Source organism: Vombatus ursinus, unplaced genomic scaffold (assembly GCF_900497805.2).
Source record: "Vombatus ursinus unplaced genomic scaffold, bare-nosed wombat genome assembly UNPS02008961.1, whole genome shotgun sequence".
In the NCBI taxonomy this organism is placed as follows: domain Eukaryota; kingdom Metazoa; phylum Chordata; class Mammalia; order Diprotodontia; family Vombatidae; genus Vombatus; species Vombatus ursinus.
In genome coordinates, this window is record NW_020948739.1 from 3,490,283 (window position 1) to 3,508,617 (window position 18,335).

The window sequence follows — 18,335 nt, forward strand, 5'->3', positions numbered from 1 at the left end:
GAGGGGAGGGAAGAAGCAAAAGGGCTCACTGGTTGATAAGTGTGGAAAGAGAGATATCTTGCAGATTTCTAACCCAGCTTGGCCCACACCAGGCAGCAGAATGTTTCATGTGTATGTCTGTCACCACCAAAGAAAGTATGGCTAATTAAAGATGGTGACCCCACTATATGTAGAGATGTAAAGGCTCCTCATAGACACCTAGTCACATCATAATAAATAAAAATAACTTACATTTATATAAAACTTGATGGTTCCCCTAAAACAAATTTGTGAGGTTGAGAGTAAAAATATTATTATCTAAATTATTACAGATGAGGAAACAAAAATGACTTGCTCAGAACTAGTAAAAGTATAGAGCCAGGATTCAAACCTGGGTCTCCTAACTCCAAACCCAGTGTTCTTTTTATTACTGTATAATACTCTGCTATCAAATGAAGATGCACTTGATTTATGAAATGGGCCGTTCCCCAGGATTTAGCTGTGTTTGAAATGAGCTCATGAAGGGCGGCAGTGAGTTATAGGGGGGAGTTGGGTTCTAATCCAGCCTCTGCCCCTCCCTACTTGTGCGACATTGGGCAATTTACTTAACTTCTCTGAGCCCCAATTTCCTCCTTGGTAAAGTGAGGAACTTACATCTGGCTCTAAATAGATGATCCTTCAAATTCAGTTGGTTGCAATTTCTGTAATGCCCCCTAAATCACAAGAAGCCTTTGCATATCCACATAACTAAGCATTTGTGTCAGTCTCTTACATTAATTTTAGGAAATTAAACTCATTATATTAAGTAGCTAGGTGCCAGGTCAGAGAATACAAAGACAAAAAAAAAAAACAAAAAACCTTCAGTCCTTGCCCTCAAGGAGCTTACATTCAATCAGGAGAAATAACATGTACACATGTAAGTAGATACAAAATACCAAAGTAAATATAAATATCAGGAGGAGGTAGAAGGCACTAGGACTTGAGGGACCCAGAAAGGCTTCATGTAGGAGGTGGAACTTCAGCTGAGCTTTGAAGGAGGGCAGAGCATCCATATTTGAGGCTGGGCTACATCCTGTGTGAAGGAAGATCGTCAGGAGTTGGAATTAATTCCCAAGCTGCTTTGCCTCCTCCTACTGGGTAATCTTGTCTGTGTGTATTTCCAGAGACTGATGAAGTTCTGTTTTCTTTTTAATCATCCTCTTTTTCTATTCTACAGAATGCACCGAAGGCCCCATTGACCTGGTATTTGTGATTGACGGATCCAAAAGTCTTGGAGAGGAAAACTTTGAGATCGTGAAGCATTTTGTCACGGGCATCTTAGATTCCCTCGAGATCTCCCCCAAAGCAGCTCGAGTGGGGCTGCTGCAGTATTCAACCCAGGTCCGCACAGAGTTCACCCTGAGGGACTTCAACACTGCCAGAGACATGAAGAAGGCTGTGGCCCACATGAAGTACATAGGCAAAGGCTCCATGACTGGCTTGGCCCTGAAGCAGATGTTTGAGAGAAGTTTTACAGAAAGAGAAGGAGCCCGGCCACCTTCAGCAAGAGTGCCCAGAGTAGCCATTGTGTTCACGGATGGACGGGCCCAAGATGATGTCTCTGAGTGGGCGAACAGAGCCCAGCAGAATGGTAATCTTGGATTATTAGATTATGTGTTATTTATATTCCCCCAGGGAATTATATAGGGATGATTTTGTTATTAACAACAACATCAGTAACTCCCCCAAGCTTTTAATGACAACTGCCGATAATTTCTAAGGCACTGTGAAGGTCTCTATGGAGTTCCTCCCCCATGAAGTATGCTGTAAGGTAGGTAGTTGTGGCATTGTTATCTCTTTTTAACAGATAAGCCCAGTTATACAGCTAGAGAGTGAAGTTGTGTTCATTCATTCAACAAATGATTTAATGCTGACTGGGTACAGGATACAGTGCTAGATACTAGAGAAGACAGAAAGTTTAAATAAGAAACAGCCCCTGCCCTCATGGAGCTTATAGTCTAGTGAGGTTGATAAACCAACACAGAAAGCTATACAGCACTTATGATATAATCTGTATCAGGTAGTTACAAAATAAAGTGCTATGTGAGGCCTGAGGTCTCCTGGCTCCCAAGTCCATCCTACACCAAGCTACCTCTCATGAACCAAACACAGGAGCCAGAGGAAGCCTAGACAGCGTAATGGAAGTCTTCTACAGCCACCATAAAACCTTACTATACTGCCCCCTAGTGGCCTCAGAGAGTTTATTCAACAACAAGAGTGCCTCCAAATCCTCATTCTTGCAGGAGGGCAATGATAATGTCAGTACACACACTGATGATTCATTTCAACAATGCAATTAAACAAACATTTATTAGGCACCTGCCGTGTGCCAGACCCAATTCGAGGTGCTGGGAATACAAAGACAAAAACAAAAACAAAATAAGGCTGTTTTCTCAATGAGATTTTTCATTCTCCTGGATGTGAATAATCATGTACTAATATTTACCAGCTGCAGTGTGTTCTCCATGGGAGAGAAAAAACCTTTATTGCCTGAATAAAATGTCTGGCCAGGGATAGAAATTCTATCCTCCTCTAATAGTTTTCATTGTTGTGTACATCAAAGTCTCTTCTGGAAAGCAGTGTGTATATCAGTCAGAAGACCAAATCACTTAATTTCTCTGGGCCTCAGTTTCCTCATGTATAAAATGGAGAGGTTGGACTCAATTATCTCTCAAGTCCTTTCCAATTTTAAATGCTATGATCTCAATACCATTAGCAATAATTATCCTTGGGCTAGGGGAGTGATTTGGGTTAGGAGGAAGAAATAGTTGACTTTTAAAAAATAGAAACTTTGGAGAGGAGAGCGAATCCAGGTTTGTTCATTCAGTCAACGTAAGCCCAGTTCTAGAAACTTTAAAATAAAAGTGTGATATTTTCTATGTAGAGTGCAAGCAGCAAGCAGGTGAAGTAGGTGAGTGTTACCTTCATCCTTCATCTCACAGATTGGAAAAGTGAAACCCAAGAGAGGGGACACCCTTTGCTTGACTTAGCCTAACTCCTAATCCTTTCCAGATGTACTCATGGAAATCTGAGCTCACTGAAGCTAATAGCAATAGCCTCTCAATATGTAGACACATGGCAGGAGTAAGGGACCCATCATGAGTTGCATTTTCCTATGTGTGCGAAGCCAGCTTAGAGTTTGACTTCAGTTCCTGAAAACATTCTAAAATGTTAAAGGGATAGATAACAAACATCTAGAAAAGGAATCAGTGATCACCAAGAGTCAGCATGGCTTCATCGAGCCAGAATAAACATGTTTCCTTTTTTGAGAGGGTCACAGACAGATAGTCTGGAGGATGCTGTAGATATAATTCACCTAGATTTTAGCTAAACATTTGGCAAAGTTTCTCATGCTGTTCTTGTGGAAAATATGATGATGTGTGGACTAGATAATGGTACAATTATGTGGTTTCATGTCTAGTTGAATGTCTAAAGAGTAGTCTTTAATGGTTCAGAGTCACCTTGGAAGTAGAAGATCTCCAGTGGCCACCCGGGGGATCTATGCTTGGCCCTGTGAGGTTTAATTGTTTTATCAATCACCCGGATAAAGGCATAGATAACATGTTTATCAAAGTTTCAGATGACAATAAGCTCGTAGAAATGACTAATAAACTGAGATAAAAGAGATAGGGTTAAAAAAAACCTCAATAGGCAAGACCATTGGGTTTGCACCTAATGTGGTAAAATTTAATAAATGTAAAGTTGGAACTTGCATTCCACAACCCAAATTCATCTGAAAAAAGTTTGGAGACTGAAAGTTTCATAGAAATCAGAAAAGGGACAAAGTGACCAAGAAAGCTAATGAAGTTTTGGGGTTCATTAAGACAGACAAAATGTCTAGGAATAAGGAGACAATTGTCCCTCTGTATTTTCTAAGTCACAGCACATCAGGAGCACTGTGGTTAGTTCTGTGTGCCACAGTTTGGGAAGGACATTGATTAACTGGAAAGTGTTCAGAAAAGGAAAATCAGGATGGCAAAAGATTAAAGTTCATGAATATGAAGACTGGTTAAAAGAGATAGGGATGCTAAATCCAGAGAAGAGAAGACTTGGGGTGAGGGGAAGACAATGAAGACTATCTTCAGTCATCTGAAGGATTGTCTTGTGGAAGATGGAAAAGACTTACTCTTGTTGGTCCCAGAGACCAATGGATACAAGTAGCAGAGGAAACAAATTTAGGCTTGATATAAAGGGAAAAAGAAAAACAAATCCAAACAAAAAAAAAACTAGCAATTAGAACTGTCTAAAAGAAGAATGAACTACCTCAGGAGGCTGTGAGGTCTCCCTCATTGGAGGTGTCCAAGCAAAAGCTAGATGATGCTGGATTCCTCTTCAGGTATGAGTTAGATGAGATAGCTTCTGAGGTGTCTTCCAGTTCAGAAATATGGAAGCAAAATGGTAGGAGAGGAAAAGTGCTGGAGCCAGGAGACCTGGGTTTGAATCCTCACTCAGGGACCTACCACCTGGGTGACTTTGGGCAAGATATTTAGCCTCTCTCAACCTCAGTATTTTTCATCTCTTAAATGAGGGAATTGGACTGGATGATCTTAGGCATTTTCCAGCCCTTATGATCCTATGACTTCCCTCACCAGCCCAAGGGAGCAAGGGAGCCTATTGGCTCATGCAGTAACCTACTTCCCTCAAGTTCCCCAAGTCACAAAGATGAAGGGCACAAAACCATGCTGACTTGAGTTCACTGCAAATTTATGTTACTTAATCTCAACTGGGCTCTCACTACAGCAGGCAATCCTTTTATACTTCCTTAATTGACTCATTATCGCACTTACCACAATGACTCTTGCAAATCTTTTCATACTTCCACAAACCTCCCACAGTTCTCCCAACCTCCACGCTCTCGACTGAAAATTTTACTTCTTATTTGAAAAACTTGAGGCCATTCGCTCCCTCTTCTCCCCTCCTGGCATCACACATCACTCAGACGCCTTCCACCACTTTCTGCTCCTTCACTCTGTCTTATATGAAGATGCGACCCTTCTCTTTGCCAAAGCCCACATGCGCAAGTGACCCCATTCTATCTCATCTTCTCCAGCAAATTGCTGCCTCCATCATCCCTACTCTCATGTTAATCTTCAATCTCTCCTGCCTACTGGCTGCTTTCCCACAGCATGTCTCTCTCAGCCTCAAAAACGTTTTACTTGATCCATCCATCCTTTCTACCTATCATTCCATATCTCTTCTCCTTTTTGTGGCTAAACTCCTTAAGAAGGCTGTCTACAGTCAGTGCCTCCACTTCCTATCCTCTCATTTTCTTCCTAACTCTCTGTAACCTGGCTTTTGACCTCATCATTCTATTGAAACAGTCCTCTCCAAATTTATCAGTGACCTCCTAATCACTATATCTAAAGGCCTTTTCTCATTCCACAGCCTTCTTGACCTCTCTGCAATTTCTTATACCATCAATCACACTTTTCTCCTTGATACCCTCTTTTCTCTAGGTTTTTTGGCACAGTCCCCCCTTGGCTCTTCTCCTAAGTGTCTGACTACTTCTCAGTCCCCTTTGCTGGATCTTCATTCAGGTCACTCTTGCTAACTGTAGGTGTCTCTCAATCTGCCCTGGCCCTCTTCTCTTCTATCTCTATGCTATTTCACTTGGTGATCTCATCAGCTCCAATGGATTCAACTAACATCCCTAGGCAGATGATTCTCAGGTCCATTTTTCCAACCCTTACCTTTTCTAATCTTCAGTCTTGAATCTCTAGCCGCCTATTGGATATCTCAGACTGGGCATCTTAAATTCAGTATATCCAAAACTGAACTTATTATCTTTCCCTCCAAACCTTCCCCTCTTCCTAACTTCCTTATTTCTGTCGGGGGAGAGGGGAGGAGGGTACTACCATCCTCCCAATCACCCAGGCTCACAACCTAAGTGTCATCCTCACCTACTCACACTCACCTCCCATATCTACTCAGTTGCCAAGTCCTATCATTTCTACCTGCATAACATCTCTTGTATACACTTCCTTTTCTTCTCTGACACAGCCACCACCTTGGTGCACATCCTCATCACCTCACACCTGGATTACTGAAATAATCTATTGATTTTTCTCCCTGACTCAAGTGTCTCCCCACCCCAGCACATCCCATACTCAGCTGTCAAACTGATCTTCCTAAAGTGCTAGTCTGATCTATTCAATCAACTCTAATAGCTTCCTATTGCCTCCAGAATCAAACATAAAATCCTTTGTTTGTTTTTTAAGGCCCTCCATAGCCTTGCCTCTTCTTACATTTCCAGTTGTCTTATGTTTTTACATCCCTCACATGTACTTGGTAATCCAGTGACACTGGCCTCCTTGCTGTTCCTCACGTACTACACTCCATCTCCTGACTCTGGGCATATTCACTGTCTGTCCTCCATGCCTGGAACTCTCTTTCCTCTCATCTTTACCTCCTGGCTTCTCCGGCTTCCTTCAATACCTTCTACAGAAGCCTTTCTCAGTCCACCTTAATCTTAGTGCCTTCCTTCTGTGAATATCCCGAATTTATCATAGATAGATAGACAGTCAGATAGATAGATAGATAGATAGATAGATAGATAGATAGATAGATAGATAGAAAATCTTGTTTGTACATCATTGTTTGCATGTTGTCTCCCCCCCAGACTGTGAGCTTCTTGAGAGCAGGGACTGTTTTTTGCCTTCCTTTGAATTCCCACCACTTAGCACAGTGCCTGGCACACAGCAGGTGCTTAATAAATGTTTATTAATTGACTGAAAAAGAAAAGCAATTGTTTCATTAGCCCTTAAATAACCAAGAGTTAACAGAAGCAATATTTTCACTGCAAAGAGCTGATGAATTTAATTAGTTAGATATAGTTTTTTTTTTTAAATAAAACCTTAAAATAGCAGTTAGCCTTTTTAGGAAGCTTGTCCATAAATTTGCTGGGCTCCCAGACAACTATGTTGAACTCACATAGCTAGTGACCTTTCACAGACACAGAGGACAGCACAACTTTTGCCACAACTGAAAGTTAACCACTTAAAGTGATTCTATGAGTTTGAACTAATGAGTTAGCCTGGGTACTAATGTATCTATGCTATACAGAAAAGCAACTAGACATTAATTTCTAAATAAGAAATGCTGGAGCCAAAGCAGAACTCAAGATGTACCCAGACTAGAAGAATAAAAAGTAGTGCATTTTGCCTTTTAAAGAAATAAACAAATTTCTTTTTGTAAATTATGAACTTAACAAATGCCAGCACACGTGAACACTCCAATATACAAAGAACAGGTAAAGAAGATACATGAAACCATGAACTTCTGTTGCATACAGCTTTTTAAAAGTATATATTAAATTTAGCATAGTAGTACCAACACTATCCTTATCTCTGTCTGCTTCTGAACTTCCTTTTGCTCCCTTCAGTGCATTTTTATAATTTTTCATTGACACTTCTTTTTTTTTCTTTTTCATTTTTGGAATCGTTACCACTCCTCATCAAATCCCCTCCCATATCTTCCCCTCCCCCCCAAAAAAGCCCTCTCTTATAATGAATAGCTTGTCATCTTTAAGAAGCATTTTAATTTTGTTAATAAAGACCTTAGAAGCAACCTGCAACTCTTCTTCAAACTCAATACTAATGTCAGTATTACTAGTAATACTAATATTACTAATGCTAGTAATCAGTAATACTAATATTAGTCAATAGTCAATAAACCTTTATTAAGAGACTACTATATGACAAGCAATGTGCCAAGTGCTGGGGAACAAAGATGAAAAAAGAAAGGCAGTCTCTGTCCTTAAGGAGCTTACAATCTAATAGGGGAAGACAAAATACAAAATGAAGCTTAGGGGGTAGGGGACTGAGGAGGATTTCCTGTCACGGGGGCATGGTGGAGAAGTCAATCAGAGAAGTCTCAAAGTAGTGAAGCCAGATGAGAAATGAGAAATCTAAGCTGAGCTCTCCTTCAATGGAGGTTTGGAGTTCATGGTCCCACCCTCCAGAGAGGAAGTAGGTAGTGATGAGGTTAAGTACCAAGATATTGAGGTCTTACAGGATGAGGAGGATCTATAATGAGCATCCTGCGGCAGGGTAGAGAAGTCAGTTGGAGAAGTCCCAGAGTAGTGCAGCCAAATGAATAAGAAAAAAGGAGAATGGGAGGCAAGCAGACAATCTTGGGTCTTCTTTCTTTATTTTTCTTTTTTTTTGTCCTGGAACAACTCATGTCATTAGTTATATAGTTTTATTTTGAGTTCTATATTGTGGCTCCTGGCAAGTTTGGAGGCTAGGCCATGAAATCAGGGTTATGGTGGCAGAGATGACATTCAGCAGAACTAGAGACAAAGAGGTTAGATGACAGGTCCTGGGCACTACCTGGACCATTTATAAATGGGGTCAAAGATTTGGAATTGGGAGGGACTTTTGAGGTCATCTAGTCCAGTGCCCTCATTTTAAGGATGAGGAAGTGAGGACTCAGAGAGATTAATGGGTTTGAACAAGGTCCCACAAGTAGTAAGTAACAGAGTTGGGATTCAAACTCAGATTGTGTGACTACAGATCCAACACAATTTCCAAGAAATTCTCATAAAGTAAATTGGCCTCTCCCAAAGACGAATGATCATATGGCAGAAATAAGAATATGAGAAATTCTGAGCAGTAGTCCACTAAGCTCAGGATTCTTTTTCTTACCAATGAATATTTTAGGGGAGAGCATGGTCACCCTCTATAACATGCCCTCTCTAAATATTAGGGATAGCCTCCCAATAGATTATCTAATTATTAATTTATCTTCCATGAATTTCCAAAGCCTCTTTTGAGCTTTATATTTTGAGCCTTTATTCCTTGGCGTAATGAGTCAAAAAGTTTACTTAACACTGTGTAAAATAATCTCCACTAAGGTCCTATTCCAATGTCTCATTATGTCATGAGAGTGACACTGGATTCTCAATAGTAAGCCAAAAGGATCACAAGCTCTGAGTCCAGCAGGCCATTCTACCAAGAAAGGCCTCAAGTATGGGTCCACTGATGGCTGCATGTCTGTTATCCGAGGATCAGCCTAGGTAAATTTCAAGCAGCTCATCTAAATGTTGGCAACTTTTGAATACAGTTTACTGGTAGAAAAGAGATTTCAAATCTATGTCACTGAAGGGACTAACATCAAAGTAATGTAAACAAAACTAATTGCAGAGACAGAGTACTGACATACTAGAAAGAGGATTAAAAAATCAATGCAAAAAGAATAAATGGAATAAAATACAAGCTTAGCAATCATAATTTTAAATGTGAATGGATTAAATAATCCAACAAAAAGACAGTGACATAAATAAGAAAAAACTAAAAACTCTGTTGTATACAAGAAACAACTTTATAAATATAGATACATAATAAATAAAAATTAGAAGCTGGAACAGAATTTACTATGCATATGATGAATACAAAAAAAAGTAGGAGCTGCTGTCCTGCTATATCGATCAGTGAAGAAAGAACCCATACAATGAAATCATAAATCATTGAAGTACCCTCTCTGGGCCCAGTCTCTTAAATCACACTACAGTGGTAATTTGGGTCCCCCGTGGGCAGTTGACTACCATTCTCAGAGTTGTAGGGGCAACTTCTAATATCTATGAGCCCTATTTGGTGCTTTCCCCAATATCAACCAACCACATGATATCAATGAGCTTTTACAAGAGAGTAGTTACTGAAAAAGCATTTATTGGAAAAGGAGAGGATTTATGAAAGCATCCCCAAAACCAGAGGAACACTCTTCTCTTGAATATACAAGGTCCATGGGGAGAGTGGGCTCAAGATTAAAGCATAAAGGTAGTCAGGCACACATGTAGGGAACTCATGGGACTAAGTGATCCCTCATGACTCTTGGCCCTAGGAGTCCTTTTCTTCCTTCCCAGAGTCCCTACCAAGTTCACTTTGGGAAGGGAGCATGTTGCGTCAGCAGTGGGCTAGTTGCTCCCTTGCTCAGCTGGGAAGTCTCTTATTGGACACAGTGTCTCAGCTAATGGGTCAATACGTTGCTAGGCTGAGTCAAGCAGGTCTCTTTGATGCTGAACTGGCCACTCACCAGACCTGACTGTGCCACTACCAGTTCCAGTAGTCTTTACTACCAATTTTGTTTGCTAAAGGGACCTTTGATGCTTCCTCCAACCTTCTAAAGATCATAAGGTCATAACCTGGTCAGTTCCTTCTCCAGATAATCAACCATCTAAGATAAGGAAACAAAAGACAAAAAGGAAACAGGAAACGTACATTCAGGGACACATGAGCTACTTTGGTGGGAAAAGTGTCCAGCTGCCCTTCCTCCCCACCTACCAGCTCAGAGAAGTTCTTTCTTACTTGCAAGCCATGAGGGAGGAGAGTGAGAGCTTGTTCACTCAAACATTTTGTATGCACACTCATTTCCAGCTCATTCAGCCTCTACTTAGTCATCAGTCCTTCTGAGTTCATACCATCACCATACATCAACCTGGAATCATCACGGCTGAAATTGGCTTCTGAAGTTCCATGTGCTGGGTTGGAAGCAGGCAGAAAATATTATGCATGCTCTGTATAACCCACCAGAAAAGCCAAATCTGAGCATGCTTTAAAGGACTGAGACCTCATTGGTCAGTTCTTCATTAAAAGCATAAAATATCCTAAAGCATCATGTATTTTAAAACTATCTTTTCTCAAGTTTCAAGGGGGTGATGCTTCATTTTAATACCATGGTGTTTTGTTTGAGGTATTCATTGAGCATTTTAAAGTATCTGTTGTGTTCTAGGCACTGTGTACTGTGTAAACGTCATCCAGCACAAAGGGATAAACACTTGAGTGAGCCTTCCCAGAGCTGAGTAAAGATTCATTACTCAATGATTGTAACCCTCCTGCTTCTTCCTGTCAATGCTACTTCCCTATCCCATGAGTACTTCCCTTTTATGCATAGAAATGAACCAGTGATAGCAAAATAACAGAAAGTGATCATCATTAATAACTGGTAGGACCCCTTGTAATACTAATAATAATAATAATGATAGTTAACATTTATATAGCTCTTTAAGATTTGCCAATACACACACACACACACACACACATAAAAGCATATACACACATACATATACATATATACAAACATACATATAGCAAGAGCCTCACATAGAAATATATATTTTGTTACTGTTGTTCAGTTGCTTTCAGTCATGGCCAACTCTTTGTGACCCCATTTGGGGTTTTCAAGGCAAAGATACTGGAATGCCATTTCCTTTTCCAGCTCATTTTACAGATGAGGAACTGAGGCAAACAGGGTTAAGTGACTTGCCCAGGGTTACACAGCTAATGTCTGAGGCCAGATATGAACTCATGAAGAGGAGTCTTCTCAATTCCAAGCCCAGTGCTCTATCCATATTGAACCAATAGTCAATCTCTCTCATCATAGAAGACACATGTTTTCCAGAACCTTAGACTAACTTAGACTTAACTACATTGTCCTGATTTGTTTTGTGTCTAGGAATAACCATCTATGCTATTGGAGTAGGAAAAGCCATTGAAGAAGAATTGCAGGAGATTGCATCTGATCCCCCTGATAGACATCTCTTCTATGCAGAAGACTTCAGCACAATGGGAGAAATAAGTGAAAAACTCAAGAAAGGAATCTGTGAAGGTGTCAAATACAAATTTGATCAGTTACAAAGGAAAGAGAGCAGCAGGAACCTCCCTATTTCCTAGATTCTCAATCTGTTCTTTGGGATCTCCAGTGCTCAGTAGCACTGAGCTACTTTTTTATACAAAAAGTGTTCTTTCAAGTTGGGAGGAAAATAATGCTTAAGAGAACCAAGGAATATCAGGAAGAGGGTGTAGAGATTGAGAAAAAGTCAGTACAGGCATGCACCAAATAGTGTTGTTCCCCCACCACATTCTCTCGCAATAACATTAATACATTATGATCAATGCCACCGTAATAGACTCAAACATTATTGCAATAAACCCAATCACCCAGATGTAAATGCCTTTTACATTCCAATTGATGAAGATTAAGAGTCACCTGCCTCTGACTGGTAGAAATCAGAGTAGTCTGTAATACATGGACCAATCAGAAAATCGCTGTTGGCCAGGCCCAGCACGGTATCAGTCGTGAAATATGAAGGGTGCCCCCCTGCACAGTTGCCTGCTCATGCCCCAGTCCCACCCCATCTCTGCTTCTCAAATCACTCTTCTTTCCGTTTTGACAGAAGCCAATCCTAAAGAGAGAGAATGGGATGATGCTGGAAGTTGCTACCTTTATGCTAGAGATGAACCATATTAAGCCCCAGGAAGACAAAGTTGTGGGAGAGTGATGAGGCTATGAAGATGTCATAGAGTCAAACCCAAAACCACTCCCCAGCACAAACACACACACACACACACACACCCATGAGCCTCATCAAGGACAAAATAAAAACATATGTGAGGCCAACCCTTTTTACTCTGTATGATGTCTTAAGGGAGTAACAACCAGTCTTAGGTATGGAGTAAGAGGGAAAGGGTAGGGAGGAGGAATTGGTATCGCCATTATAGAGATCACACAGTCTCGATTCTCTGTAAGTCTTATTTTCAGCCTTTTGGTAATGCAGAAAGATATCTCTCTTTTATAACATTGTTCCTGTGGAATTGACCGCCCCCTAAAACACTACTTTGCCTAATGTTGTGTTTTCATGGAACAAATTAACATTAGGTGGGGAGATATTCCTGCCTAAAATGAAACAAATTAAAACTTGGCTAGCTAATCAAAGCTAAACCATTTTAAGTTTCAATGGGTAGCAAAAAGTACAGATTGATGCATATTTCATGTATGTCTATGCAACTGAGATGGAAAAGGGTCAATGGAAAAATGTCCTTCCAAACCATCATTTATGACAATGAGTTTCCATTCATAGGAAGTAACACTACTTTACATTTGTATAACTCTTTTATCCCTTTCCAAATGCCTTCATATACATTATTTCATTTATATGAGATCATGGAAAAGATTGAGAATTCAATTCAATGCAGTGAGTATATATTACACGTCTGCTGTGTGGAAAATGCTACCCTAAAAACTAGTGATACATAGGCAAAAATGAAACGGTCTTTGCCCTTGGAGTGCTTAAATTATACTGGAGAGATGCACTATGCACAAAGATGAGTACATAAAGTCATCCAAAGTAGTTTCAAAAGGAAAGAAATGCTAATAATAAGGGGTGGGAGGGAGTTAAGGAGTCAGGTGGGGAGAGAGATCAAGAACACCCTCGTGAAGGGAGTGCTAATAACAGAGGGGGGATGTCAGAGCTGGGGGTGAGGAGTGGTGACAGAGATCAGGAAAGGTCTTATGTAGGGGGTAGTACCTGAGTTATGCTTTGAAGGAAAATAGACATTCTAAAAGTCTATTCTATTCTAAGAGGTAGAGGTGAGAAGGGGGAAGGGAAAATGCATGATTTCTACTTGGGGAATGCTTTGACTATTTGATTTTTATAGCTTAGATTTCGATCTGCAAGATAAATTCATAATCTTTACTGTTCTCTTTCTCTGACTTATAAATAGATATAAAGAAACTCCAACAAATTTAGATATGTTATTACTTGCTCATAAATTCTCAGTTCAATCAAGTACACCAGATCTACCCTAAATCATATGGGCTACACACAAGAAAGAGGGGATTAAATTAAAGACAGAGGAGGACAAAAGGTACTCTGTGTTTTATTAGACAGATGATGTATCACAAGTACAACAAATAACATTATGCATTCCAAGTTGGTCTCAGGAAAATGGCATGCAGTATGTGCTATCATCATTTGCACTTTGCTCCTTCGACTGCTTTTCTCGTGACATTCCACCTAATTTCTTTTGGACTGAGTGGATTTTAGTGGATGGTCTTAAGTGAGAGACATTGCCTTAGCTTGGAAGTCTCTTTTATTAGAGAAAACTTCCCTGATTTCATCTGCCTGGCAGAGGGTACTAAGGGACTTTGGCAATCTTAAAGTTCAGAAAAGAAAACAAAGTTATTAATTTCAGTAAGGAGCAAAAGTGTAGTCACTCTGCAGTAGTTCCCATCACACACACATACACACACACACACACACACACACACACACACACACACACACACACACACACACACACACACACACACCATAGAAGAGGGATTTAAAGGGTCTATGCTGCCCTCACACTTGGACCGCGGTCACGAATTCTCCATAGCTGGGGATCTCTGAGTCTCATTACTTCTTGGTCATCTTTTCTCCTAGCTCTAGAAGACTCAAATGGGAACCAGGACTCCCCAGCTGGTGATCTTCCCAAGATGGCCCAACAGCCCCCAGGTAAATAAAAAAATCCCTTGAGTATTTCATCATTCTACAGCAAAGGTCAGCAAACTAAGGCCGGAATGCCAAATCTGACCACCGCCTATTTTGTACAACCTTGAAGCTAAGAATAGTTTTTATATTTTTAAATAAAGGAGAGTCTTTTTGCATTTTAAAATGTAAAAATCATTCTTAGTTCACTGGCCATACAAAAACAGGATGCAAGATTGGGTCCATAGGGCGTAGTTTGCTGACCCCCATTCTAATTTAGAGCATCATAAAATTTTAAAACTGGAAAGCACCTCATATGCCATCTTATCTAACTTCCACATTTTCCAGGAAGGAGATGAGGACAGTAGGTGACCTGACTTGTCCAAGGTCCCATGGCAAAACTAATGCTAGAACCTAATTCTTGTAACTTCCCATTCAGTCCTATTTCCAGGACACTATAAAAATGTTCTCAGCTTCTCAAGAATAGCAGTGTGGACCTGGAGCTAGGACCACCTAGAGTTAGATTCTTTATCAGACACTTACCACATACCACAGGTAAGTCATCCAACTTCTCCGAGCCTCAGAAAGATCCAATAATAAAACCTCATGACATCAAAGGTCTATATACTAATGAACAACTTTTAAGCAAAATGTAAGACGAACTACAGAACCATAAAACAAGGAAGAAAATTTGATCTCATAGTCCCACTGAGATTTGGTATCTTGGCTGGAATAGGTTCCCTCTGGCTGAGTATATCTAAACAGGCCAATTTAAGGGGGAAGGGATATTCCCCCTTGTATTAAGAAGGTATACATATATGAGTTCAGATCTGGCCTCATATATTTATTAGCTATGTAACTCTGGGCAAGTCTGTTTGCCTCAGTTTCCTCATCTGCAAAATGAGCTGGACAAGAAAATGGCAAACTACTCCAGTATCTTTGCCAAGAAAACCCCAAACAGGGTCATGAAGGGTAGGACGTGACTGAAACTGTACCACCACCACAACCATACTCACATAAGGAAATCAAAACACAAGAGTCAGGGAATCAACAGTGAGGGAACAAACGAAAGAAATTATGTTATCAAAGACTATGCCAAAGATCACCTGTGCCAAAAGAGAAACTAGATGAGGAGTTTGGAAAATAAAGCACAAGACTGACATTGAAATATGGTGGAGTCATGATGTGGGGCTTTAGTTACACATAGATCATCTGGAGCTCTCCATCTGACAGAAGCACTAAGCTAATAACTTCTTGGCTTGCCACAATAATAATCTCAGACTTACGAAGTCAGGAGAACCAACAAGCAGAAATTCTGCTCTGGATCTGATTCTCATTAACATGCAAGAACTGATTGCTGGTAAAGAAAGGATGAGAAGTGATCACTATCTCTTGGAGTTTGTACTAGAAGAGAGCTCTAATAGAAAAATGGTAAAGGGATACAAGGGGGCAGCTAGGTGGACAAAATGCCGGGCAGGGAGTCAGGAAGACCTAAGTTCAAATTCGGCCTCAAGGCACTTACCAGCTGTGTGACCCTAGGCAAGTCACTTAACCCTATTTGCCTCCGTTTCCACATCTCTAAAATAAGCTGGAGATGAAATGGCAAACCACTCTGGTATCTTTGCCAAGAAAATCCCAAATGGGGTCACAGTGAGTCAGACATGACTGAAAAACGACTGAACAAAGGGATACAAACAGGTAATTGTCAAAGGAAGAGAATGAAATCTAAAGGCCAGTGAGTTTGACTTTGATTCCTGGCAAAAATCTAGAACGCATTATTAAAATGATGTTTAGCAAACATCTAGAAAAGAGCCAGCATGGCTTCAGTAAGAACAAGTCATCACTAATTCAATTTATTTTCCATTTTGTCAGGTGGCAGTCCATTTGCCTAAGTGGACGGCTCCAAACTGCAGATCCTTGAAGTATTAAACTGGTAGATAGGGAAAATACAGGAGATAGAGCTTTAACCAGATTTTAACTAAGTATCTCATATAATTCAAGTAGAAAAGATGGAGAAACGTGGACTGGACAATTGTAGTTTTAGATGGATTTGGAATTGGTTGAATGGCCAGATTCAAAGAGACATTAATGGTTTCAGACCACCTTGGAAGGAGGCTTCCAGTGTTTCCTGAGGATCTGTGCTTTGCCCTATGAAGTTTAACATTTTCATCAGTGATTAGGATAAAAGCATAAATATCATGTCTATCAAAGTCTTAACTGAAACAAAGTTGGGAGTTATAGCTTATATGCTTAGTGACAGTTAAGATCCAAAGATTTTGACATGCTAGAACATGGCTGAATCAATTCAGATGAAACTTAATAGGGGTAAATGTAAAGTCTTACACTTGGATTCAAACATCTACTTCACAAATACATGAGGGGATAGGTGTAGGTAGACAACAGTTTATTGGGGAAAGGTCTGGAGACAGATTACAAGTTCAATATGAATTAGGAGAGTGATTGAACAGCCAAGAAAGATAAAGTGATCTCAACTCCAGGATTAGAGAGACATAACTTCCAGGAATACAGAGGGGGCAGTCCCACTGTGCTCTGCCCCAGTCAGACTACATCTGAAATACTGTATCCAGTTCCGGGTGCCACCGTTTTTAGGAAGCAAATTGTTGTTGTTGTTTGTCCTTTGTTCTCGAAGTGGACCATGACATCAGGGAGGTGATGCCATGACATGCAAATACATTGGATTTAAGTGAGGGAGGGCTGTGCAAGGTCACCAGCCTCACTTTCTCCTCCAGAGCCATCTGGATCCAGTGGCAAGATATAGATCAGGATGACTAGAGATGGCCCTGGATGCAGTGGGAGACCTTGGCCTTTTTGGTAAGCTAGGAAATGTCCAGAGGAGAGCACCAGGATGGTGAAGATCCTTGAGTCTGTGCCAAAGAAGGATCATCTGAAGGAAATGGGGGTGGTTAGCCTGGAGAAAAATTTAGGGAGCACATAGTAGTGGTCTACAAGTATTTGAAGAGCTGCCTTGTGAAGCAGGGATTTAATTTTATCTATTTGGCCCTAAAAGGAAGAACCAGGAGCAATGGATAGACATTGTAAAGACTTGATGTCGAGAAAAACTTCTTAGTAATTCAAGATATCCAAAAGTGGAATGGGCTATGTTGGGAGGTTATGGGGTTCCCCTCACTGGAGGTCACTTAGCAAAAGTTGGATGGCCACTAGCCAAATACGTTGTGGTAGGAATTCTTTTTCAGGTGTAGTTTTGCCTAGATGGGCACCAACATCCCTTCCAACTTGGAACTTCTGTGGGTCTACAAAATGCTCTGCATTCAGTCTGCCTTGGTGTAGGCCTATGAAATTGCATGTCACTTAAGTATTAGAATTGATGCCTTCATTCACTACTACTCTAACAGAATTAAGAACAGGACCGAAAATCTTAAATGGAATAAAAAACACTGTTTTCATGCACATTAAAGAAAAAGTACAGAACAATTTATGCCAACTACAGCTTTTTTTCTTTTTTAAACTAGATGACACAGAGAAATTGTGAATCATTTATTCCACACTTATACCCTACTTGGTCAATGCCACTGCAGATGGTCTTTATTGCGACAGTTCTACACCAAAGACAAACTATACAACATCAGGACAGGAATACTAAGTGCCTCTCCCTACTAATAGTTGTGTTGTAGCCAGGTTTGACCTCAGCTTTCTCTCTGTCTCTCTCTGGGTGGTCTCTTGCAGAACCTGAGCCAGTCACCATAAATATCCAAGACCTACTTTCCTGTTCTAATTTTGCAGTTCAACACAGATATCTCTTTGAAGATGACAACCTTTCACAGTCGACACTGAGGCTTTTCCATTCAACCGAAACAAAAGGTAATTCCAAGAGATACGTATTTAAAGTGATAAGTATATAAGTATATATTATGTAAGATATGTATTTAAGTGATAAGTATTTAAAGTGATAAGTCTTTTAGCTCCCCAACCAAATGAGCATCAAAAAAGGGATCACAGAATAAAAGATTTAGAACTGGAAGGGACTTAGGGGTCATCTAGTCCAAATCCTACCTTTTTACAGAGGAGAAAACTGAGGCCCGGAGAGTTT

At 40.3% G+C, this 18,335-nt stretch overlaps 1 protein-coding gene across 3 annotated transcripts in view; it reads left to right on the top strand.

The window, feature by feature from the left end:
* MATN2 (matrilin 2) overlaps positions 1–18,335 on the top strand; it is a 206,736-nt gene that overhangs the window by 184,739 nt on the left and 3,662 nt on the right. For 2 of the 3 annotated variants that reach the window (XM_027849872.1, XM_027849874.1), the window contains 4 exons: positions 1,196–1,609; positions 11,470–11,622; positions 14,222–14,293; positions 17,972–18,106. In XM_027849872.1, coding sequence (XP_027705673.1) covers positions 1,196–1,609; positions 11,470–11,622; positions 14,222–14,293; positions 17,972–18,106 — 774 coding nt within the window. The remainder of the gene's footprint in view (positions 1–1,195; positions 1,610–11,469; positions 11,623–14,221; positions 14,294–17,971; positions 18,107–18,335) is intronic. The other variant, XM_027849873.1, reaches the window with a different exon arrangement.